Source organism: Chrysochloris asiatica, unplaced genomic scaffold (genome assembly GCF_000296735.1).
Source record: "Chrysochloris asiatica unplaced genomic scaffold, ChrAsi1.0 scaffold00025, whole genome shotgun sequence".
Taxonomy (NCBI): Eukaryota; Metazoa; Chordata; class Mammalia; order Afrosoricida; family Chrysochloridae; genus Chrysochloris; species Chrysochloris asiatica.
In genome coordinates, this window is record NW_006408543.1 from 10,244,588 (window position 1) to 10,269,588 (window position 25,001).

Here is a 25,001-nt window from a genome sequence, read left to right on the forward strand (position 1 = left end):
TCATTTTAAAATAAGCATGATTGTCCATTCACCATCAAACAGAAATGACTGGCGAGTGGATGAATCCTTGCAGGTCGATTGCTCAGGTTCTTACATTTCCATCTCCTTAGAAATAGAAGACACTATGAATGTTGAGCCTCTCCTTGTTGTTGCTAAGTGTCTTCGAGTCAATTCCCACCCATAGCAACCCTGTATAGGGTTTCCAAGGAGCAGATGGTGAGCTTGAACCACCGACCTTGCAGTCCTACAGGATTGCAAATCCGAAGCCTGCTACTCTGGGTCCCGGCTGGGGCCCAAGCTACAGTGGAATTCTTCCATGCCTTAGTGGCTGCATCTCCTGGCCAGCACACAGCCTTTCCATCTGCCAGGTCCCTGCCTGGGCTTCTGGGACTCAGATGGTGTGTGATCATTTCAGAGTTTACTGATCTGTGGCTAACAGATTGCTCTGTTCCTGTTCCCAAACCCTTAGCTTAGTACCCCGCATGCAGTCTATAGCAATCGGTGGCATTGTTTCTACCCATTACTATTGGAATCACTGCACAAACAATGCTGTTGCTTAATTTGTTAGTGTTTTTCTTGGAAGCTTGTTTAGAACAATTTGGTCACATATCATGAGGATGGTCTGAGGGCTGAAGGGGACCAGGAGAATCGAGCATGACTCGGTACCTTCTTTAAGCCCCTATAGCTTAGCTCTGGGTCAATAGGCAGGAATGCATTGTGTATGCTTCCTTCGCAGTTTTTCAGAGATATTTAGGGACATCAGATCATCCCATCAGGATTCCACCAACCAGGCCTCAACTCTCTGACTGCTTGCTGTGATGTAAGCAAACACCTTTGGCTGCTTGCCATTCATCTGCCCCATCTAAGAAGCAAGTCAGGAGTCTGAACTTCAAAGGCCATTACTGCTTCTCGGAACTGTCATCTCTAATTACAACGTGGGCAGCTGGGAAACCTTGTCCTTAAGTAGTCTGGGCGTCAGGGATGAGGGTAAGGAGGGTTGGGGCTCAGGACAGCATTAGTGGGCAGGCATCCAGCCCTGAGGCCAAAACCCCTGAATCTGAGGCCCAGAATGACAGGACCATCCCAGGTCTCCCTTTTGGTCCTCACAGAATCCTTGTGAGAATGGTTCTTGTCATTAGGAGCCAGCGGTCATCACAGGTGTCACCCCAATCTTCAGATGTCCTCATAGTTCTTTCCTTAATTGCAATTTAGCCACAACCTTCAATAGGCTGCCATTGTATAGCCTACTTCTTCTGCTGGAATGTTCCCTCCCAACCTCCCTTTCCAGTCTAGTAATGAGACTGCCTGGACACACTCCTTATCTCTTTCCCATCTGAAAAATATCTTCACTTCCCTTGTGCCCATCTATTAGGTACCACAGTTTGTTATCCATTCTTCAGTTGATGGGCACTTTGGCTGTCTCCATCTTTTTGCTATTGTAAATAGTGCAGCTATGAACATTGGTGTGCATATATCTTCCCGTGTTGTGGCTCATTTGTCTTGTGGGTAAATACCAAGTAGAGGAATTTGTGCCTATCTAATAATGAATGTAAGGAGCTCTGGTAGCGTAGTGGTTACGAATCGGGCTGCGAACCTTAAGGTCAGCGGTTCGAAACTACCAGCCGCTCCGCGGGAGAAAGATGAGGCTTTCTACTCCCGTAAGGATTTACACCCTTGGAAACCCTGTACAGGGTCGCTATGGGTCGGAACCGACTCGACGGCACTTAACAACAACAATAATGAATGTACGTTTATAATATATGAAATATATTCATGCTGTTGTTAGATGCTGTCAAGTCGGCTCTGAACCATAGGCACAACAGAAAGAATTACTGCTTTGTTCTGCACCAGCCTCACAATTGTGAAGCCCAGTACTGCTGCCCCTGTGTCAGTCCATCTAGTAGCAGGTTTTCCTCTTTTTTGCAGATGCTCCACTTTACCAGTGGAGCTCTGGTAGCATAGTGGTTACGAGTTGGGTTGTTAACCTCAAGGTCAGCAGTTCGAAACTACCAGCCGTTCGCAGGAGAAAGATGAGGCTTTCTGCTCCTGTAAAGATTTATAGCCTCAGAAACCCTGTGCAGGGTCACTATGAGTAGGAACCGACTGGACGGCACATCACCACCCCCACCACCACTTTGCCAAGCAAGGTGTCATTCTCTAGGGACTGGTCTCTCCTGATAACAGGAACGTCTATATTTTAGTACTTAACACCAAACACATTGTATTCATTCATTCATCCATTCATTCATCCATTCATTCATTCAACTTTAAGTGCACAAAACAATGCTAGGCACAAGCTAAGCGCTCTTGTACTTAACACCATTTATTCATTCAGTATTTATGCAGTGGTTCGGCACTGTGCTGTTCTCTGCGGCCACAGCATTCAGTAAAACAGGCGCTGTCCCTGGCCGCCCGCAATCACCTGGTGCCAAGCTTAGTTTTCAGGATGTTCAGGGCAGACTGCGAGGCCCCGCCCAGAACGGAGACTACAAGCCCCAGCAAACAGCGCGGCGGCGTCGCCGGCTCGCGCGTAGGCGACGTGTTGACGCAGGGCCGCGAGCGGGCGCTGGTGGCTGCGGCCGGCGGGCGGGGCGGAGCCGGCGGCTGCCTGTCGGGCGGAGCCGGAGCCGCGCCCTCAGTCGGCCGCGGGTAGCGGACGGCGCGGCTTCCGGCGCCCGTTTCTTTGAGTCTTTCTCTCTCTGTCTCGCGCGGATCGCAGCCCCGAGCGGCGCCATGTCAGAGCCCGGCGGCGGTGGCGGCGGCGAGGACGGCTCGGCCGGCCTGGAGGTGTCGGCCGTGCAGAATGTGGCCGATGTGTCGGTGTTGCAGAAGCACCTGCGCAAGCTGGTCCCGCTGCTGCTGGAGGACGGCGGCGAGGCTCCGGCCGCGCTCGAGGCGGCGCTGGAGGAGAAGAGCGCCTTGGAGCAGATGCGCAAGTTTCTGTCGGACCCGCAGGTCCACACGGTCCTGGTGGAGCGCTCCACCCTCAAAGGTGCCGGCCGGCCCACAGACCCGGGGAGGGTTCCCCACCGCCCAACACCCCGGGAAGGGTCCCCCACTGCTGGAGACACCCCGGAAGCGTCCCCCCACGGAGAGCAGGACAGGGTCTCCCATCGTCCCAGATACCCTGGAAGGGTTCCCCCCGCCCCACTGCTAGAGACACCCCGGAAATCCCCTCCCCCCCCACAGATGGCAAGGCCGGGTGCGGGCAGTCGGGCCGCAGACACATCGGGGAAGTGTCCACCCCCCAACCTCAAGGAAATGTACCCCTGTGGCTGGACACACCCGAGGATGGCCCCATACAGCCCAGACACCTCGAGAAAGGTCCCTCTACAGCTGGAAAGGCTGCCCCGTGGCCGCAGACGCCCCGGAAGGGTCCCCCTACGACTGGGGCCACCCCGGAAAGATCCTGTCTGGGCCCTCCTCGCCACACCCCCTCCCCGGATCAGGGTGCCGGTGTGACCCTCCAGATCCACAGGACTGGAGGAGGGTGCCCCTGTCTTGCCGTCCCTAAAAACAATGGGATGGCTTTGTCTCCCAGGGCCTCCCAAGATGGCCGAGTAGGGTGGAGACGGCGCGGGCGGAGGCCGCATCCCTGCCTCCAGTGTCACATGAGCACTTCGCTTTCGTTTCCAGGCCAGGCCGGCGTCGGGAGGGACGTGGCCAGATGCCCTGGGCAGCGGAGTGCTTGCTCACGGGCTGTGGCCGGAGTGGGGGTGAGGAGGATTGCCGCTCAGGGCCCTGCACCAACTGACCCCCACCCTGAGGCCCAGCATGACTGTCACTTTGCACCAGCAGAGCATCACCCAGCTAGGGAGACGCTCTCATTAGGGTCTCCCTCTGGGTCCGCTCGGCAGCCTTGTTGATGCCTGTAGCTTCCCATTTTAAGCTTGGAGAAACTGAGGCTCAGGTTCACTGTCTTGCATGAGGTCCCCAGACCACAGGCAGCGTCCTAGCTTCCACTCCATTGTTTATTTTCCTCAGCATGCCTTGTGTGTGTGTGTGTGTGTGTGTGTGTGTGTGTGTGTGTGTAATGCTAGAGAGTCCTAGTCTGATTTTACAGATGCAAAAAAAGAAAGATTCAGATTCATTACCAACCTAGTGGAGTTGGGCTGCAGGATTTGTATCTTTCAGATATATCTTGAGTCCCCAGTTACACTGGGAGTCTGGGTTGTGCCAGCAGGGTGGATTTCCTGTTGATTTTTAAAAAGACCACTTAGGAGCCCTAGTGGAGTGGTGGTGTGGTACTGTCAGATAAGCACTAGATTGCTATCTGCAAGGTTGGCTGTTCAAACCCATCAGCCGCTCCTTGGAAATCCTATACAGGGTCGCTGTGAGTGGGAACTAGGTGGATAGCACTTTATCAACAGCATCAGTAGTCCTAGTGGTGCGCTTGTGGAATGAGGGCCTCTGGGTGTGGCATCTTGGCGTCTGGAAGCGCATGTGGTACCCTTGGAAATTGGCATGTGGTGTGGCGCTGTGGGTTAATGCGCCAGATTGCAAAGCCGTTTGAACTCCAAGGTTGGTGGTTCAAGCTCACCAGCTCCTCCTTGGAAACCCTATACAGGGTTGCTATGGGTCAGAACTGACTTGACGGCACTTAACAACAACAACCCTTGGAAACTGTCATGTTGGCATGGAGAGATTGGCAGCTGTCAGGAACTATTTGCCTCAGAAACCCTACACAGGGTAGCTGTGAGAGTTGGAACCTACTCGCCGGCACTTAACAACAACAATAAGCCATCTCCAAAAACGGCATGGCCCTCTTGTCTATAAGACAAGCTGTACCCGAGAACCCGTGTACCATAGCTCGTACCTACCTTGTGTTTCTTTCTGATAGTTTGTTTCTTCCAGAGGTAATTCTTCCTTAGAAGATGATTCATTGTAGCCTTGATTTTCCTTCAGTGAATGAGAGAGATAGCATATTAATTATCATCCTCCATCCACATGACATATTCACTGCAGCTAAGCCATTCCAGCATGCTTAGGGTAGTGTTGCTTAGAGTTGTTTGAAGGAGCTCTGGTAACCTAGTGGTTATGAGTTAAGGTCAGCAATTCTAAAGTCTTTAACTCTGATATACGCTTTTGTTTCCCCAAAGAGTATGTAGTCATTGTAGAAGATTTAGTCTCAGCATAATGTAGAGAATGTCACCTGGAATCCTTCCACCCAGGTAACATTCCTGTCAGGATTGTTGGTGTCTTTTCTGGTCATTTTTTAAGACCTGGATGCTTTTTATTTTATTGAGATGCATTTTGATCTCCTGCTTAAGTTACTGTATTTTGAATAATTCCACCTTAGTTAATTAATTCTTGATCGTTTTTATCACACGGTTTATGTATTGAAGTCAGTGAGGATTCCCTTGACTCATAATTGATGTTTATGGGGAAAATATATAAATTTTGTTCTTTGTTTTAGAGTGTTAATCAGTAATTCAGTTTTTGCCAGGCAACTTGAAGCTGCACTTGGCTAGCTTTACTATGGTGGTGGAGGACCATGTTTTTGTAGAGTCCTCCACATGGCAGACTGTCTCTCTGGTCTCTTTCAGGGTATATGTTCTTCCTTTCAGTAACCCAAAGGTCCTGACGTCCAAATCCTGGCTTCACAGTGACTTGCAATTTTGGAAGTTGTCTGAGGAATGAGATCAACTAAAATGGACATCCTACCTCATTCCTGTATTTATAGACATTCCTGGAGTATTTTTAGTAATTCAGCCTGTCTGTGATTCCTTTTTTACCTCTGAAATATTGAAGGACAGAGTTAGGTATTAATTATAGGCTCATCTCCGTATCCTGGCTGTGCTAGCACAACATAGCTATGCAGAGCATGGACCCAGGATACCCCTCGGGAGGGCTTGCTCCCATGTGGTTTTATGAGTCAGTGCTGATATTTGTACATTTCATCAGTTGTGATCATCCAGTGATTAAATACAGTGAGAAGGTAGGCTTGCCTTTGCATTAATGTGGACAACAAATCTGATTTGTTTAAATTGAGTACAGAACACCACCAATGATGAAAGTCATGTAGTTAACGAACTGGGGGGAGATTGCTTTTATTAAAACATCCCCTTTTTTTTATCATGGAAAAAATGTTCTAAATATGTACAGTTGAATATAGAAACATATATATAGCCTTATGTACTTTTCATGAAGCTATCCCAGTTAACTATATGTCTTGTTGTTTAAGTACAACCTTCCTCAAAGTGTGCAGAATGAAGGTTGTGAACCTGGCCGTCTATTTTGATAGTAGAGAACGGGAGGATTAGCAGAAAAGGGAATGTTTGATGTGTAGTTCCTCATTTTAAAAGGCCAATCTCCCATCAGTATAATTGCTGGCCTGTAGAAAACAATCGCTTCTTTGTACTATACTTATGAAATGTGACCACATAGGCTGGGAACTATGCATTTTTCAGTGGCAGTGGCAAGTTTGTTGCACCTTTTACCTGCAGTCGTGTTTTGGTTGTGTTTTCGCCTGTGAGAGTTGGGGTGGGGTGAGTATAGGTAGGAACAGCTGTTGGCACTGGCCAGTCCTTAGTGACCAGGTTGGGGACCAGGTGCTCGCTGCTCCGGATTCGTTTTACCCTTGGGTGCCTTGCTTGGAGACCCAGCCTTAGGTTTAGAATTTTGTCTTTGAGACCAGAAATAGTGGCTGTCTGTAGTCGGGACTTCTCTTAAGCTAGGAATTAGAGTTTCCCTAAGATATGCAGCTCGGAGGGGTCTCTTCTCCTTATGTAATAACGACTGGAACTGTGTGTGGACTAAAGCCCAAGAACTTCTTAAGAGACCTGGTGGTACAAACATTTGGTTGGCAGTGTGTTTGGGAGTTAAAATAATTTGGGAGTTCATATTCCTGAGATAAACAACTGCATTATGATGTCAAACAAGTCTAGTATTTCTTTCTAGACGAGGTTAAAGGGTGAAAGGAACCCTGGTGGCACTGTGGTTAAGCATTGGGCTGCTAACCTGAAAGGCCAGTAGTTCAAACCCACCAGTTGCTCTGAGGAAGAACGAGGAGGCCGTTGTAAAGAGGGGCGGGCAGCCTGGGAAATGCGCCGGAGCACTTCTCTATCTGATCAGCTGGGACCCACCCGATGGCAGTACCTTGGGTCGGGTCTAAAGGTGGCCGGAGCTATGTTTGTCAGCATTGTAGAATGTTGGCTGGGGAGCCACAGGAGAGTCCCGCATGGCCTCTCCCAAGTGAGGCAGCCGAAACCCTGGGAGTTGAGCCAGTTGGGGAGAGGGTTCTGAGCCCTTTACATGAATGTCTGTAATTCCGTGGTGTCCCTTAGAGGGCGCCTGTTTGCTTTCATCAATTTTCTTATCTGTGATGCCTTTTGAGTTAGAAGAAGCTTTTAAAAGTCCTAGGAGCCAAGGTGGTACGGTGTGTTAAACCTCGGGCTGCTAACCACAAGGCTGGTGGTCCGAAAGTACCAGATGAGGCTGTCTGCTCCGTAAAGATTTACAGCCTGGGGACCCTACGAGGGAGTTTTCTGTCCTGTCGGGTCGTTGTTGTTGTTGTTAAGTGCCACTGACTCATAGTGACCCCGGATCGGGTGTCCGAGGAGCGGCTGGTGACTTTGAATCGCTGAGCCGGTGGTTCCAACTGACCTTGCAGTCCAGTGCACTTAAAACACTAAGTCTTAAGTTCCTCAGGTGTTAATGACCCCCTAGCTTTTTTCCAATTCCTAATTCCTGGTCTTTTGGGAATATCATAAGGAACCTAGCTTTCCATGCCAGGTAAGTATCACAGGGTGTGCCTCCACGGTCACACTCCTGATTGGGTTCGCAGTCCAGGGCTGAGCCTATAGCGTCACATGAACGTGTAGCAGAGGCAGCGAACGGTTCTGGCTGCAGGCGTGACTGGGAGAAAGTGGGGGACTGAGAGACCAGAAGGCTGATGCTGGGTCCCACTCATCAGATGTTAGGAGGACATGGCTACTTAGAGGAGAGGGGGTAGTGTAATCTTACGGAGCTTTGGTGGCACAGTGGTTAAACGCTTGGTTACTAACTGAAAAGTCGGCTGTTGGAAGCAGCTGTTCTACAAGAGAAAAGACCTGGTTATTTGGACCCACAAAGTTGACAGCCTAGGAAACCTATGGGGCAGTTCCCGTTTGTCCTCTTGGGTCACTGTGAGTCCGTAACAACAGTGTTCACTAAACATGACATACTGGAGGTGGTGGTAGTTGTGTGCTGTTGTATTTGTCCCAGCTAATAACGACCCCCCAGTAGGTTTTCTGGGAGTCAGTCCCAGTGTGGCTCTGTGGGATAATGGGCCGGACTGCAAGGTTGGTGGCTCAGGCTCATTGGAAACCCTTTACAGGGTCGCTATGAGTCGGAAGCGACTTGACAGCACTTAATAAAACGACAACAGCATAGGTTTTCTGAGACTGTCGGTCTTTTTGGGAGCAGAATAGCTCCTCTTTCTCCTGAGAAGCGACTGCTGGATTTGAACTGCTGACGTTGCATTTAGCAGCCCAGTGTGTAACCCAGTGTTGTTGTTAAGGACTGCTGAGTCAGTTCAATCCATAAAGACCCTGTGTAGGATTTCCTAGGAGTAGCTGGTGAGCTTGAACCATTGACCTTGCGGTTCAAAGCGACTTTGCAGTCCAGCGCATTAACCACAGCCCCACATCAGGACTCCACTAGGGCTCCTTAAACACGACATGGGTTCGTTCACAATGGAGTGATGGAAACACCTGCTAACGGGAACATGTCAAACTGTACTGAACCTGCATGTGGCCGTTATGTGTTAACTCCCATTATACCATGACTGTTCGCTTCTTTATATTCAGAATGAACAATTCAGAGCCCGTCTCTCTTCTCAATAAAAAAAGGCATTTCTGCAGTAGTAGACTGTGAAATTGTGGTTTTGAAGATGCAATCATTTACAGAGGAGTAAAGATTAGACTTTTTGATAGCTGCCGAATGGGAGTCAGACATAAAATTCCTTGATTTCTGATTGTGTGTTATTGTTGTTGTTAAATGCTGTGGAATTGGTTCTGACTCACAGAGACTCCTGTCTTGTGGTTTGCAGTCCAGTGCTTACCCGACAGCGTCACACCAGGACTCCTGCTGGTTGTGTTGTTGCTGTTTTTAAGTACCATCGAGCTGGTTCTGACTTACAGCAACCCTGTAAAGGGTTTCCAAGGTGTGTCTGATTCGTTTGAACCCCCAACCTTGTGGTTCAAACTGACCATGCGGTCCTATGATCATCTGACAGCACCACACCACGACGTCCTCTGATTGTATTGTTGTTGTTAAGTGCCATGGAGTCAGTTCCCACTCATAGCGACACTGTGTAGGGTTTCTGAGGAGTGTCTGGTGGGTTTGAACCACTGACCTTGCAGCCCAGTGCATCATCCTGCGGTGTCACAAGGAATACGAAAACCCAGCGCAACACTGCCATCAAGCTGATTCTGACGGTAGGGACCCGTAGGACAGAGGAGAGCGGCCCTGTAGGGGTTGCAAGTCTGTAAATCTTCATGGAAGCTAGCTGACTGACTGCCTGCCACATCTGCCTCCCACTCACCGAGTGGCTAGTGGGTTCCAACTGCTGGCCTTGCTTGGTTAACAGCTGAGCACTTAACTATGGGGATGACCAAGGGTTCACGTAGAGGGTGGTTGTTAAGTGCTGTCCAGTTGGTTCCAACCCACAGTGATGGTGTTTCCACGGAGCGATGTATAGAGTATAAACATTCAAAAAGAATCCCAAGTGGATTCTTTCATGGATTTAATAATGACTTCCGTGCATCAGTGTCATCCAGAGAAAGGACAACATAAGCCTGCAGCAGGGACCTGGCTGATTCTCTGTGACAGGATTATGTCATCGGGCGTGCCTTCTCTGCCGCATTGCCTGGCAGGATGCCTGCTTCCTGTAATCCCGTTTGCATCAGCCTCTGCGGCCTAGAACAACTGCCCGGCTCAGTGCTGCCTTCTGACTCCACAGCCACCTGGGGATTTGATCAGTGTAGATGGGGAGGGGGAGCAATGACGCCGAGGACCCCAGCCCTATCACTTGCTCTGGGGATTATGAAAGGTTACTTTTGTGTCGTCTGTGTACTGTTTGAGTGTTATCTTGAGGGCACTCATCTTATATATGAATCATGGAACATTACGGCCGAAAGTTCAGAAAATTGAAGGAGAAAATACTTGATAATTCTCCCACCCTGACAACTGTCTTAATTGTTTTTTGGGGGTTTTTTCCCCCAGGAGTCTTTGTCCATGTGTTTGCAGTTTAAAGTTAGCAATGGAATCATAATATGTGGTTGCTTCCGGCAATAAGGTTTATCTTGTATATCTGCATTTAAAAAATCAGCTGCTCAGTGTGTTGTTTATTTAACAGTCATGTTGTAAAACCATCTAGAAGTACCGGGCATACGTGAACATTCTGCCACTCACTCTTCCTTCTCTTCTTAAAATGGACTCAAAACCCAGTATTTTGGGAGAGCTCTTTTCTTCCTCATTGTTCAGTGCCGCCAAGTTAGTTCCAACTCATAAGGTTTCCAAGGAGCGACTGGTGGGTTTGATCCACCAATCTGGCAATTCAGACCGACTTGTGGTCCTGTGCGTTATCTACAGTGCCACACCAGGATTTCTTGATGGATACACTATTATTTCATACGCTCTTAGTGTGATGTGTGGTTGTTTGTAACCGGCCTTTTTGAGAGCTTTTGCTCAGACCTTGAATACCCAGATTTCATGGTTTTAGTTCTCAAGGAAATGTTGTTGTCGTTGTGTGCCGTTGAGTCGGTTCCCGCTCATAGTGACCCTGTCTGTCTGTATGGGGTTTCCGAGATTGGCTGGTGGGTTTGAACTGCCAGCCTTTCGGTTACCAGTCCAGTCCTTGTCCTATAGCGCCACACTGGGGCCCTCAGAGACCACCTAGTTCAGTATCCCACCACCAGCTCTGCTGGCCATTTCACAGAATTTGAAACCAAAAGGACTTGACTGAGCTTGTCAGTGTCAGGGTTTGACTCCAGATCTGCCAAGTTAACTCCCCTTCGTAGACCATCAGGACTCAAAGGTGAGGTGCACCATTCTGAAAGAATCCTGTGACAATCATCTTCAGATGGTCATTTTTGCTAGCATTCAGTACATATGACAAAGATGATAAGAGAGGGCCTTTAGGCATCTAGTGCATTAATGCTGCAGGTGTTAGAAATTTGGGTTGTTTTCCATTCTTAACCCATTTTCCATTTTACTTTTTGGTTTTTCATTATTTAGAAATTTAGCTCACTTGCATCCCAAGGAGCTCCTCAAGATATGGCGTGTGCGCCTGGGCTGCATGGAATCTCATGGGGGGCGAGGATGCAGTCCTAACTGCAGCCTGGGCAGGTGGATTAGTGGGGGCTGGAGCAGAGGACTCTCGAGAAGGGAGGAGCTTAGATTCTGGAATTTCAAACTCGGACTTCCGGATTCTGGCGCTGTCCCTTTCCAGCCATGTGCTGGTGGACAATTTACTTAGATTCTTTTTCTGGAAAACAAGGCTGGACTTGGTCACACCAACCCCTGTGGTGTAGGGGAAGGGTCACATGTGTGATGACACCTCAAGTTGTAGTAGATTGTCGGTCATGCGTTGAGTGCTGAGCATGTAGTTGATGGCACAGTTGGAGGACTGGAGCACAGGAATGAAACCTCTGGATTTGGGGCAGCGCATGCTCCTGGCACTTCTGGGCAGCCAAGTGCTGTTGGAATGCTTTACCTTCATTGACAACCCAGACAGACACACTACTGCTGCTCCCATTTTACAGATAAGGAAAGTTTAAACAGAGAAGTTACCCACCTTGCCTAAGGCCACACAGCAAATTGTGATAGGGTCAGGAGCCAGAAACAAGTGGGCGGAAAGGAAGATGTTGGTAAGGGTCCAGTTCTGGAGGGGTTCATATGTCAGGCTGAGGGTGAGTAGGGAGGAGGTGGTTCACTAACCAGCTGACAAAGCAGAAACTGTAAGCATTGCTGTTGGTCTGACATACCATTTCCTGTGATTTGCAGAGGACGTCGGAGATGAAGGAGAAGAAGAAAAAGAATTTATTTCCTATAACATCAACATAGACATTCATTATGGGATTAAGTCCAATAGGTGAGTAGATGGGCTATACCGTTCTCTGAGATTATGAACTCGTGGCAATGAATGTGATCGTTCATCGACTCAGATAACACCTTTAAAAAAGCAAACAGAAAACACTCGAAGAACGTATTCCCTGCCCTTTACATTCAGTATCTTGTCTTTGATTTCATGTGTCCAGGTTAGGAGGGTTTCCTCGTCAGTACCAATTCTGAAGTATCTTATGTTTCATCGTGCGTATCCTGACATCTGTCGTCTGTCTGAGCGTTAATGTGCTGACCTAACATCTGTCACAGTGAGGTGGTGTCGGACAATCCTGCCTGTAGGTCTGAGTCTTCTTAAGTGAAATCCCTCAAGAGAGCATTACTAAAGCAAGGCTTTAGAACACAGGTTTTTTCTTTTTGTTTTGCTGTGGATGTGACGGAAAAAAAACTTCCCACTAAGTTTTACCTTTGCTTCCTTGTTACCATTCAACCATTTGAGAGCATTTTATACCCTGCTTGCTTTATTTCCATTGTTTAGGTCCATATTGGAAATACAATGTAAGCTACACTTTATTTTCTATAAGCTTTATCATCTGTACTCAGTAAAATAAAGTGTGTTTTATTTTTGTGCTTAAAAAAAAAAAGAGAGTGTTACTGGGTCAGCACTGAAATCTTTAATGCGTGCTACCAAATGTAAATATATTAGTGTTATCATTGATCCTGCATTGACGTACTAGCACATTAAAAAAAAAAAAATGGCATCATTTCAAGATTATGGAAGCATTCCATGAATAGTAACCCAGATGCCCCTCATCGAGGCACACCAGTGATTAATGTTTTGCCCTGTTTACGTGACCGATGAGGACATGCAGAAAACATGCCCCTCTATCCCCCTGAATTTCAGTGTGTTTCCCAAGAACAAGGAGATTCTTGTTGGTCACCCGAGTGTGATGACCCAGTCAGGAGGTCCAGCACTGGCACGAGCGTTGTCTAGGGCACCTCTGCAGAGTTTCTCAGGTCCTCGGTGCTCATTTCTGGAGAGTCCAGGCCTGGTTACTCCGGACGGGGCTTCAGTCTTTGGTGTCTTTCTCGGCACTGGGGACAAGTGCAGGTGTGGTTTTGTGGACACCCCCCCCCCACCCTCGATTGCCCTGGTCAGACACAAAGATGTAGTACGTCCAGTTGGGCAGGGAGATCAGGTGGCTTGGTGCTTCCTCAGTGGACCACAGTGGGCAGCTTCCTGGGCCTTTAGAAGTACTGACCTGGGAACTGGAAACTACAAATACCATCAGTGTTCGCGAGGCCATTCATTTAACCAACTTTGAGCACCTATTGCGGTGGACACTGAAAGAGCCCTGGTGGACACTGGTTAGGGGCTCAGCTGCTGACCGTGTTGACAGGTGGATTCAAACTGTTGACCTTGCAGTGGGTGACCCAGCACATAATCCAGGTCTCCACATAGCCTTATTGGAACCCCAATAATCCAACTACCTGATTGCCCCTTCCCCCAACACACCTAACCCTAATAATGCCCCGTCCCTCATCCATCCTCTCACCATACCTCCTTTTGGAGGCCAACTTCAAGCTGCTGCCCTCCTTCCTCCCACCAGGTGACCCCTCCCACCACCGCCATCTCCCCATTGACCTAATGAGTCAGAACATCTGGGTACCATCCCAGTCAGGATTGACTCTGGGAGCGCTTTTGGCTTTGTCTGTGTGTCTGGGTGGGGAGGTTAGGGGTAGGGCATAGCAGTATGTGCAGAGTGGGATACAATGCAAAGAAGTGAGACAGGTTTCCTGTTCTCAGGAAGCTGGTGATCTTTTGGATGAAAGAGTGACAGATGCACAGCCAGCTCTAAAACTTGGGTGCAAGAGACCACAGAGACATGGGGAGCAGACAGAGAGTCTATGTGGAGGAGGCCTTGCTGGCCTTGGCTCTGAAGGTTGCCTAGAGTGTTATCCCCTTGGCAGAAACACTTGAGGTGTTTAGGGAATGGGATGTCTGGCTTTGCTTAAGTGATGTCTCAGGAGACCAAACTGACGGTGTTGGTCTAGGCCAAGTTTGGGGGATCCTCAAGTGCCGGTTTGTTGCCTGAACCTGTGGACAGGTCTTCATTTATTCAAGCTGATCTGCTCTTCAGGGCCCATAAATGTGTGATGCCAGTTAGTATAAGACCAGATTGCATGCACTCAGGCTGATGGCTTACAGTCACGAGCGTAATTCATCTGGAGCAAGTTACCTTTGCTTGGCTTCCTGGCCGTCATCTGAATTCACTAGCTGTCACCTGTGAGTAAAAGAAGATGAGCGCTATGTGTCACCATCAGAAAAGGAACTGTTTGGTTTGCATAGAACTAATGCAAAGGATGCTGCCGTTCTCAGCACGCATTCGGAATGAGACTCTCGGTTCTGATTGCTGCTGCTGCTTGCTTTTTCTCTGTAGCTTGGCATTCATTAAACGGACTCCGGTCATCGATGCAGACAAGCCCGTGTCGTCTCAGCTCCGGGTCCTGACTCTCAGCGAAGACTCGCCATACGAGACGTTGCATTCTTTCATCAGCAATGCGGTGGCTCCTTTCTTCAAGTCCTACATCAGAGAGTCTGGCAAAGCAGACAGGTACAAGCCTCCTCCCTCATTGACCTGAAGGTCACATTTCACTTACGGGAGGAGATGTGAAATTAGGTCCTGGGGAGAGGGGATGGAGCCCTGGTGGTGCCATGGTTCAGGTGCTTAGTGGTTCGGACCTCCCAGCCCGCTTCATGGGAGAAAGATGAGGCAGTGTGTTTCCATAAAGATTTGTAGCCGTGGAAAGCCTATGGGCAGTTCTCCTCTGTAGAACAGGGTCTCTGTGAGTTGGGATCAACGGGATGACAGTGGGTTTGGGCTGGGTTTGTTGTGGTTTTGGAGAGGGTAGCGCTAGTAAGGAGTCCTAGGGTGGGTTCATGCATTGGGTTGCAAAGTCGGTTTGAACCGCAAGGTGGGCAGTTCAAGCTCACCAGCTGCTCCTCGGAAACCCTGTGCAGGGTCGCTTTGCATGGGAACCTATTCGAGGGCACTCAACAACACCAATAGCTAGTGAAGTGGGGGTTCTGCGTTCCTAACTGTATTGTGTGTTCACATGTATCTTACTAGGGACGGTGACAAAATGGCTCCCTCAGTTGAGAAAAAGATCGCAGAGCTTGAGATGGGACTCCTTCATCTACAGCAAAATATCGAGATTCCGGAGATCAGCCTGCCAATCCACCCGATCATCACCAACGTGGCCAAGCAGTATTACGAACGTGGAGAAAAGCCGAAAGTGACAGACTTCGGCGATAAGGTGGAAGATCCCACTTTCCTCAATCAGCTGCAGTCTGGGGTGAACCGCTGGATCCGAGAGATTCAAAAGGTACGCGCACAGCCCAGGGAGCTTGCCTTCAGAGGAAGGTGCTCTGCCCTCGGCCCTCTGTCTGGGGAAGCTGGTCCACCTTTGGAGCCCTTGGTGGCGGGGCGGGGTGGAGTGGCCAAGGTCCAGCCTGAGACTGCTGAACCCTCGAGAGCATCCCTGTCAGTCGTCCCAGGCCGAAAGTCTCAGATGAAAACTGCCTTAATGTGCAGAGAAGGAAGCCCACTTGTAATGGAAGAGTTAGGTGCTGATGCCTCTCATACCTCTCCTTCATCCTCCCCACCCATAAACGATATTGTGTCTTTCAAGGTGACCAAACTGGACCGCGATCCTGCCTCAGGAACCGCCCTGCAGGAAATCAGTTTCTGGCTAAACCTGGAGCGCGCACTCTACCGCATCCAGGAGAAGCGGGAGAGCCCCGAGGTGCTCCTCACTCTGGACATCTTAAAGCACGGCAAACGCTTCCACGCCACCGTCAGCTTTGACACGGATACAGGTAGGCGCCGAGCCCGGCCCCAGAATCCTCACTGACCCTCCTCTCTACCCCCTCGTCCCATCTTTCCCATGGTTCTTGGTAATGAAAGCAATCTCCCACATCTTGAAGGGTAGACCAGGACCCAGGATTCCACGTGCACAGACACTCAGCTCACCTGAGTCATGGGTGTAACGTTAAATGCCAGTGTTCTCAAGGATGAGACCGTTGAAGTTTCCCAAAACTTAATTACTCTTGATAGAGCATTTAGATCAGGGGTAGGCAACATCGGGCCTTCGAAACCATGTGGTCTGGCCCTGCCAAGGCAGCTATAGTTCCAGCCATCACATTAGGGGTGAGTTCAGTAAATGTTGGACCAAATACAACAGGCTCGTTCTTAAGCGCATAGTTTTGTATGTCCCATGAATGATGTTACATATTTTGGCGGAAACAAGATTCCCATCCCTGATTTAGATGATAGAGAAAGTCGGGTTCAGCTCTCTGAGGCTCCCTCCCATGGCCTTTGGCCTGCATGTGAGTTGCCCTGTACACTCAGGTATAACTGAGGCCCATCCTGCTCATAATCGTCATTTTTCCCCCACTTATCACCAATAGTCTCTGAGTCACTGAATCTCGTGTGACATCGGAATGACCCACTGGCAGGCTACAGTGTGCCAGGTCTGCAGCGAACGAATGGCCTTTTAGTTCTGTTACTTTCTCTGAAAACTAGTCACTGTTTCTGTTTGTCTAGGTCTGAAACAGGCTCTGGAAACGGTGAACGACTATAACCCTCTAATGAAGGACTTCCCCCTGAATGACCTCCTGTCGGCCACCGAGCTGGACAAGATCAGACAGGCTCTGGTCGCAATTTTCACCCACCTGCGAAAGATCCGCAACACCAAGTACCCCATCCAGAGGGCGCTGCGTCTGGTGGAGGCAATCTCAAGAGACTTGAGTTCTCAGCTACTCAAAGTGTTGGGAACCAGAAAATTGATGCATGTTGCCTATGAAGAATTTGAAAAAGTAGGTTTGGGATCATCACGGAGTCCCTCTCAGGCCCCTGGGAGGAAGGTGTTGTCTTAATCTCGGTCTCCCTTTTCCCGTTGCACCCCAGGTCATGGTGGCGTGCTTTGAAGTTTTCCAGACCTGGGACGATGAGTACGAGAAGCTTCAGGTGCTGCTGAGGGACATAGTGAAGCGGAAGCGGGAGGAAAACCTGAAGATGGTGTGGCGCATCAACCCCGCTCACAGGAAGCTCCAGGCGCGCCTGGACCAGATGCGCAAGTTCCGTCGGCAACATGAGCAGCTGCGGGCCGTGATTGTCAGGGTCCTGCGGCCGCAGGTATGGTCCCGTGGAGAGCGTTTCCAGAGGCTTGGCTTTGGTTAGTTACAGAATTACCTCCTTGTGTCTAGTTTGCAAGGAGCCCTGGTGGCATACTGGGTTACGCGTCGGACTGCTAACCACAAGGTCAGCAGCTCAAATCCACCAGCTGCGCATCAGGAGAAAGAGAGGCTCTCTGCTCCCATAAAGATGTGCAGCCTCCAAAACCCTACCTACAGTGTCGCTATGAGTCGGAATCAACTTGCTGGCAGTGCGTTTGGCCCGGTTCGGTTTGAATCTGGTTTGCACTGTTAAAATCTCCTTTAATTCTGTTTGCATCTCATCACTGTCATCTTTAAGATCTAGTGACCCTGTTTGATTCTTGCTTCAATCCAAACACTATTGCTTGCCTGTTAATGTTTTCTATCCATTCATCTGTACCCCAACTCTCCTGGGCCCTAGGGTTGAAGTCTAACTCCACCGTTCAACAAGTCATGTGACTTGTTCACCTCATTTAGCTTCTTTTCTCCTGATTGCTCATCTGTTAGACATGCATGATAATTATGTGTCTGAGGTTTATTGAAAGAACTCATGATTCCTTTTCCTCTTACATGCCTTTCCCCCCACCCTTCCTAAAAAAGAGGACTTCACCAATTCTTTTCCTTTAAAATATCCAGTACAGATTTTTTAATCTGAGTTGATAAATGGATTGGATTGATAAGTAAACAGTAGAGTTGATAATTGGATTGATGGATGATAAAGGACATACAGTAAAATGCTTATTGGGTAAATGTTAATCACAGCATTTAGGTAGGGGCACACGGGTATTGAAGGAGCCCCGGTGGCACAGTGGTTAAGCACTTGCCTGCTAACCTGAAAGTCAGTGGTTCGAGCCTTCCAGTCACACTGAAGGAGAATGATGTGGCATCCGCTTCCATAAAGATGCAGCCTTGGGAATCTTAATTCTGTCCTGGTGTGGCACTACAGGATAGTTAACAGTAATCCGTAATATCCTATTAAGGAGCTCTGGTAGCGTAGTGGATACGAATCGGGCTGTGAACCTCAAGGTCAGCAGTTTGAAACTACCAGCTGTTCCATGGGAGACAGATGAGACTTTCTGCTCCCGTAAAGATTTACAGCCTCAGAAACCCTGTGCAGGGTTGTTGTGAGTTGGAACCGGCTCCACGGCACAGAACCGCCACCACCAAGGTGCATTCTGGTTTTGCTTCTTCCAACACAAATTTGCTTATTCTTCTGGAAGTCCATGGTACTTTTAATATTCTTCTTCAATACCAGAACTCAAATGCATTGATTCTTCTACAGACTTCCATATTCATTGTCCAACTTTCAGATGAATATGAGTTGATTGAAAATACCATGGCTTGAGTCAGGAATACCTAAATTCTCAAACTGACATCTTTGCTCTTTAACACTTTAAAGAGGTTTTTTGCAGCAGATTTACTCAGTGCAATATATTGTTTGATTTCTTGACTGCTGCTTTTATAAACATTGATTGTGGATCCAAGTATAATGAAATCTTTAATAACTTAAGTCTTTTCTCTGTTTATCTTGATGTTATTTATTAGTCCAGTTGTGAAGATTTTGTTTTCTTTACATTGAAGTGCAATCCATACTGAAGGCTGTAGTTCTTTGATCTTCATTAGCAAATACTTCGATCCCTCTTTATCTTCAGCCAACTTAATAGGCTACCAAACCAAAAAGCCAAGCTGACTGCTGGTCTAGCGCTGGGGGCTAATGCATCAGACTGTAAAGCTGGTTGAACTGCAAGGTTGGCTGTTCAAGCTCACCAGCTGCTCCTTGGAAACCCTATACAGGGTCACTATGGGTCAGAATTGACTTGATCACACTTAACAATAACAACAACAACAATTGCCATTAAATTGATTCCAGCTCAGTATAAAGCAGAGTAGTACTGCCCCATAGGATTTCCAGGGCTATCCATCTTTATGGAAACAGACTTTTTCACATTTCTCTCATGAAACAGCTGGTGGGTTCTAAGCGCTGACCATTAGCAGCCCAGTGCTTAACCCATGGTGCCACTAGGGCTCCTTTGATGTTGTTAAGTACCGTGGAGTCGGTTCTGACTCACAGTGACCCTGTACAGGGTTTCTGAAGCTGCAAATCTTTATGGGAGCAGAAAGCCTCATCTTTCTCCACAGATCAGCTGGTAGTTTCAAACTGCCAACCCTGAGGTTAGCAGCCCGATTCGTACCACTAAGCTACCAGAGCTCCTTTCCAGGACCCTGGTACAATATAATGTCAGCATGACTGTTGCCTATACTGGGAAACGCCAAACTGTGTGCCTCTCTTTCTTGCAACATTCTCTCTGTTACAATGTCTGGAACTGAGCCAGGTCTCTCTGAGGTCCTCTGGTACAATTCTTAAGAGACATAGGTGACACTTGTCACAATGTCCACATTCTGTGAAGCACAGTTCTAGTTGTAGAGTAAACCTTGGAGAGGTGAGTCCTGGAGTCCTGGTTTTTTGTGTGCATTGTTGTTGAGCCGTGGAACTACAGCCCCCAGAGATCTTTATACTCAGTGTTGCCGGCTGCTGAGTGTTCGGCTTGGTTTGACTGCATGGTAGATCTAAAAAGTTGGAGCAGAAGGTGATTTGGCGTGGCGCTCCTCCCTTGTGTCGTGAGCAGAGGTGTCCATTGAGTAAATGCTTTTTCTCATAAATCTTGTCGCTTAGGTCACAGCGGTTGCACAGCAGAATCAAGGTGAGGTCCCCGAACCCCAGGACATGAAAGTAGCAGAGGTTCTCTTTGATGCTGCTGACGCGAATGCCATTGAGGAAGTCAACCTTGCTTATGAGAACGTCAAAGAAGTGGACGGGCTCGACGTCTCCAAAGAAGGCACGGAAGCCTGGGAGGCTGCCATGAAGAGATACGACGAGAGGATCGACAGAGTAGAAACCCGGATCACCGCTCGCCTCCGAGACCAGCTCGGTACTGCCAAGAACGCTAACGAAATGTTCAGGATTTTCTCCCGGTTCAACGCTCTGTTTGTCAGGCCCCACATCCGCGGGGCCATCCGGGAGTACCAAACGCAGCTGATCCAGCGCGTGAAGGACGACATAGGCTCTCTGCACGACAAGTTCAAGGTTCAATACCCACAGAGCCAGGCGTGCAAGATGAGCCACGTGCGTGACCTGCCCCCCGTCTCAGGCTCCATCATCTGGGCCAAGCAGATAGACAGGCAGTTGACCGCCTACATGAAGCGCGTCGAAGATGTCCTCGGCAAAGGCTGGGAGAACCACGTGGAAGGACAGAAGCTGAAACAGGATGGGGACAGCTTCCGCATGAAGCTCAACACTCAGGAGATCTTTGATGACTGGGCCAGGAAGGTGCAGCAGCGCAACCTGGGGGTCTCCGGGCGCATTTTCACCATCGAGAGCACCCGCGTTAGAGGCCGGACCGGCAACGTGCTGAAACTGAAGGTGAACTTTCTCCCCGAGATCATCACACTCTCCAAAGAAGTCCGGAACCTCAAGTGGCTCGGCTTCCGGGTCCCCCTGGCCATCGTGAACAAGGCCCATCAAGCCAACCAGCTCTACCCGTTTGCCATCTCGCTGATCGAGAGCGTGCGCACTTACGAGCGCACCTGTGAGAAGGTGGAGGAGCGTAGTACCATCTCGCTCCTGGTGGCCGGCCTGAAGAAGGAGGTGCAGGCCCTGATTGCCGAGGGCGTCGCCCTGGTGTGGGAGTCCTATAAGCTCGACCCCTACGTGCAGCGCCTAGCAGAGACGGTCTTCAACTTCCAAGAAAAGGTGTGTCTGATGGGGGCCTCCAGGGTCCTAGTAGACAGGTGAATATAAGCAACTGCAGCATCGCGGGTCTGGGCCACCCCATGCATGTCAGAGTAGAACTGTGCTCCCTGGGGTCTTCAGGGCCTGAGTTTTTAGGAGCAGATTTTAGGTCCATCTTCCAGGGTGTCTGTGGGTGGAATCGCCTGGCAGCTGTTCATTTTAGCGGCCAGGCGTGGTCACCTTTTGACCCCCAGGGCCTCTGATTTACATACTAGGGGCTTCAGAAGGTTCCCGGAGACTGGGATGAAAAGGTACTAGAATGTTCCCATGATCTCCCTTGTACAGTCCGCTCTGCCACAGGGGGCACGTGAGAGGCTGTGTTGGCCAAACATAACTAGCGGACGGGTGAGTCAGCGGGAGGAAGTCTTTGACTCGTGGTGCTGCTTGGTCGAGCTGCAGTTTTAGAGGGTCCGCAGTGTAGGGACTAGGTGGAGATGAAGACACAGATGCGTGCCATGCGTCATCTACTAGAGCACTTCCATACCAGCAGAGATCGGAGGATGTGGCTCAGGGCCTACAGTCCCAGCGCTTGCTTGACAACCTGCCCCAGACTTGGATTTTCTTCCACGTCACTAGCCCACCTCCCCACGCCAGCTCCCCAGGCAGGTGGGCTGAGCGGAGAGGCTGCAGAAGGGAGGGAGAGTTGGAGAAGCCCATAATGCTCCTCATATCTCCCTTCCTATGGGGCACAGAGGAGTGAGACCCGAGTTCTCCTCACCCCCAAAATGGGAGTAACTGAGAGAGACTGGCTGTGCCTCTGGAGTGAGGGAGTGTTGCAGATACTAACTAACCTTACCTCCTTTTAGGTGGATGACCTGCTGATTATTGAAGAAAAAATCGACCTTGAGGTTCGCTCCTTGGAAACGTGTATGTACGATCACAAGATGTTCTCTGAGATCTTGAACAGAGTCCAAAAAGCGGTGGATGACTTAAACCTCCACTCCTACTCCAACTTGCCCATCTGGGTCAACAAACTGGACATGGAGGTAGGACTGGGCTCTGGCAAGAAATGGGACCAATGACAGAGCGGCCCCATGCCACTGATCGTGCTAACTCCCTTTGTGAGGCTCGGATGCAGGCGCTGCACCCTCCCCTACTCCCATCATTGAGGGGTGACCCCTCTCCCTAGTAGTACAGGCATTTCTCCCCATCAGGCCTGCCCCTTTCCGCCACCCCACTTTAGAAGGAACTCCCCAGCAACTAACGAACAAGAGCACTCGTGTTCTGTGGGGAGGGTCCCAGCTAGGGCTCAGGGCCTCTTCCGAAGGGCCAGTGCTGTATATGTGTGTATCTCTGAAGTGTCCCGGCTAGGCCCTGAGAACTTTCTAGCTGGTAGACGTCAGTGTTTCAAGTCACTGTGAGTCTAAACCGACTCAAGACACCTGATAACAACAGAGAGGTCAGAGCTGAGCGTTTCAGAGTGAGGTGACGTGTCCTGGGAGAGGTGAGATGTTAGGGCAGATAGATGATGACCAGCTCACAGGCTGGTTGGTCAGATCCTGGGGTGTTTGTGACCCACAGCTTGCCTCTTTTATTAACTGATTAAATAAATTGGGGTGCTCTTCACAGTGAGACACTGAGAGGAAGAGGAACACGCCCCACTCTCCTGCACCCCTGTTTTCCTCACAGCCTTTCCAGGCTGGGGGTGTGCTTTGAAGACCATCTGTGGATGCCTGCAGACCCTTGTTCCTAGTAGCTCCCATCTCTGATTCTCTGCCGGAGGAGATTGTCTTCTCATGGCTCATCTGCAAATCATAGTTTTTCAGTGTCTGAGGCGCCCAGCAACACTTTCTTGAGGCACCAAGTCTCTGTGATGGTGAACAGCTTTTGAGACCTTCAGTGCACAGGTTACTTGTCTGTAAGTCTCAGGGGCAGAGGCCACCCAGAGACGGAGAGCAGTCAGACAGATGGCTGTGTTAGAGCTCCCTGGTGCTGGGAGACCCGTCCCAGAAGTGAGACTGAACCGAATAACGGCTCACCTTGACCCGATGCACCTGCTTCTTCCCGGTAGACCAGCATGCTTTGTGAGCTGGCACTTCTTTTTCCCTAGATTGAAAGAATACTGGGCGTTCGCCTGCAAGCTGGCCTGAGAGCTTGGACCCAAGTCCTTCTCGGACAAGCGGAAGATAAGTCAGAAGTTGACATGGATACAGACGCCCCACAAGTTAGCCACAAACCTGGCGGCGAGCCAAAGATCAAAGTAAGTGCCTCTATGGCAGCTCGGTGGCTGTGTGTGTACATCCATCACCTGGCACCTCGGGTGTACCTGTGTGGCTGAACACCAACACCCTTACCTTTTCTGACCAGATGACAGCACAAAATTCATGCACCAGTAGCCTAATGGAAATGTCGAGCAAAGGTGTGTGTATCCAAAATCAATTGCTGAGCAACAGTGCCCCTTTCTCTTCCAGAACGTGGTCCATGAGCTGAGAATAACCAACCAGGTGATCTATCTGAACCCGCCCATTGAAGAGTGCAGATACAAGTTGTATCAGGAGATGTTTGCCTGGAAGATGATTATCCTGTCTCTCCCCAGGATCCAGAGTCAGAGGTACCAGGTGAGCCTTTGGTGACCCAGCCTCCACCTCACCTCCTCACCAAGCGCCTCCTGGGACTTCAGGTTCCAGGCTCCCTGGCCAGGGCAAGCCAGCCGGAGCTCTGTGTGGCCTGGCACTTCCTCACCAAGTAGTCACCAGATGGCGCAACTCTGCCTTGTAGAAATTCCATCCTTGAGCTTCTTTGCGAATCCAAATTTCCCCTCCGGTTTTTTCCCATTTTCTCTGGGAGTCTTAGAGTCTGGTGAGCTTCCGCCGCCAGCTTCTGTAGCCGAGTGTGACAGTTCTGTGTCACTGCAGCCCCCCTCCCCGCCTCCACTGACTTATTGCTAAACTGAGTCGTATATGTATTTCTGGAGCAGAATGGGAAGCTGGGCGCCTTGGCACTCGCTGATCATCACTCAGCACGCCCCCTGGCAGAGGTTCACTTGGCACATGCCCTGCCCTCCTTGGCAACCTTGGTAACCTTGGCAGCGTGGTGGCTTGACTTCCAGACCACCGCAGTAAAGTAGTGTCACAGGAAAGTGAGGCATGTGAATGAGTGGGTTTCCCAGTGCATACCCGGACTCCTAAGGAGCACTAGTGGCCCAGTGGTTACAAGTCGGGCAGCTAACCTCAAGGTCAGCAGTTCAAAACTGCCCGCTGTTCACAGGAGAAAGATGAGGCTTTCTGCTCCAGTAAAGATTGCAGCCTCGGAAACCCTATGCGGGGTCACTGTGAGTCAGAACTGACTGCACAGCACATCACCACCAACTACCAAGCAAGGACTAGGAGTCCTGGTGTGGCACTGTAGGATAAGCACCAGACTGCTAACCAAAAGGTTCATGGTTCAAACCCACCAGCTACTCCTCGGAAGCCCTATACAGAGTCACTATGAGTCAGAACTGACCCAGAGACACTTAACAAAAACAGTGCACGTGGAAGTTCTGTGTACAGTCTGACTGTATGTAGTCTGTGAAGTCGGAATGGCCACCATGGGGCGCAGACACGAAGTGCGCACACACTGTTGGAAAAATGAAGCCGACAGACTTGCTTGGCTCAGGGTTGCCACAAACTTGAGGGACTGTAAACACTGCACTTCCTGTGAATCACACCCAAACGAGGTGTCCTAACACACCCCTCCCCTCCAGCTCTCCGTATCCCCCTTCTAGATTGTTCTCCATGGTACTCTCGCCATCTGATGCTGTGAGCAGAGGCGGGTGCCTTTTTATGGTACCTGGCACACGTTAGGCACTCAGATGGCTGGAACCATCACCCATGTTGATAGGGCACTTGGTTCACGTCACGTTACATTAGATGCGTTATGTTAGCTGCGGTCATCTCCTTCCTTCCTGAGTGAAGGGGCTCCAGCCTCTGGCTGCCCCTCTGGACACCACACTCTCTGCTCCGAGGC

At 49.8% G+C, this 25,001-nt stretch overlaps 1 protein-coding gene across 1 annotated transcript in view; it reads left to right on the forward strand.

The window, feature by feature from the left end:
* Positions 1-2,608: 2,608 nt before the first annotated feature.
* Positions 2,609-25,001, forward strand: part of DYNC1H1 (dynein, cytoplasmic 1, heavy chain 1) — a 66,879-nt gene continuing 44,486 nt past the window's right edge. Inside the window, exons 1-11 of the mRNA XM_006839531.1 lie at positions 2,609-2,992; positions 11,989-12,076; positions 14,487-14,660; positions 15,177-15,432; positions 15,739-15,925; positions 16,653-16,924; positions 17,016-17,243; positions 19,938-21,014; positions 21,860-22,039; positions 23,104-23,253; positions 23,465-23,611. Of these exons, the coding sequence (XP_006839594.1) occupies positions 2,734-2,992; positions 11,989-12,076; positions 14,487-14,660; positions 15,177-15,432; positions 15,739-15,925; positions 16,653-16,924; positions 17,016-17,243; positions 19,938-21,014; positions 21,860-22,039; positions 23,104-23,253; positions 23,465-23,611 (3,018 nt within the window). The 5' untranslated portion in view covers positions 2,609-2,733. The remainder of the gene's footprint in view (positions 2,993-11,988; positions 12,077-14,486; positions 14,661-15,176; positions 15,433-15,738; positions 15,926-16,652; positions 16,925-17,015; positions 17,244-19,937; positions 21,015-21,859; positions 22,040-23,103; positions 23,254-23,464; positions 23,612-25,001) is intronic.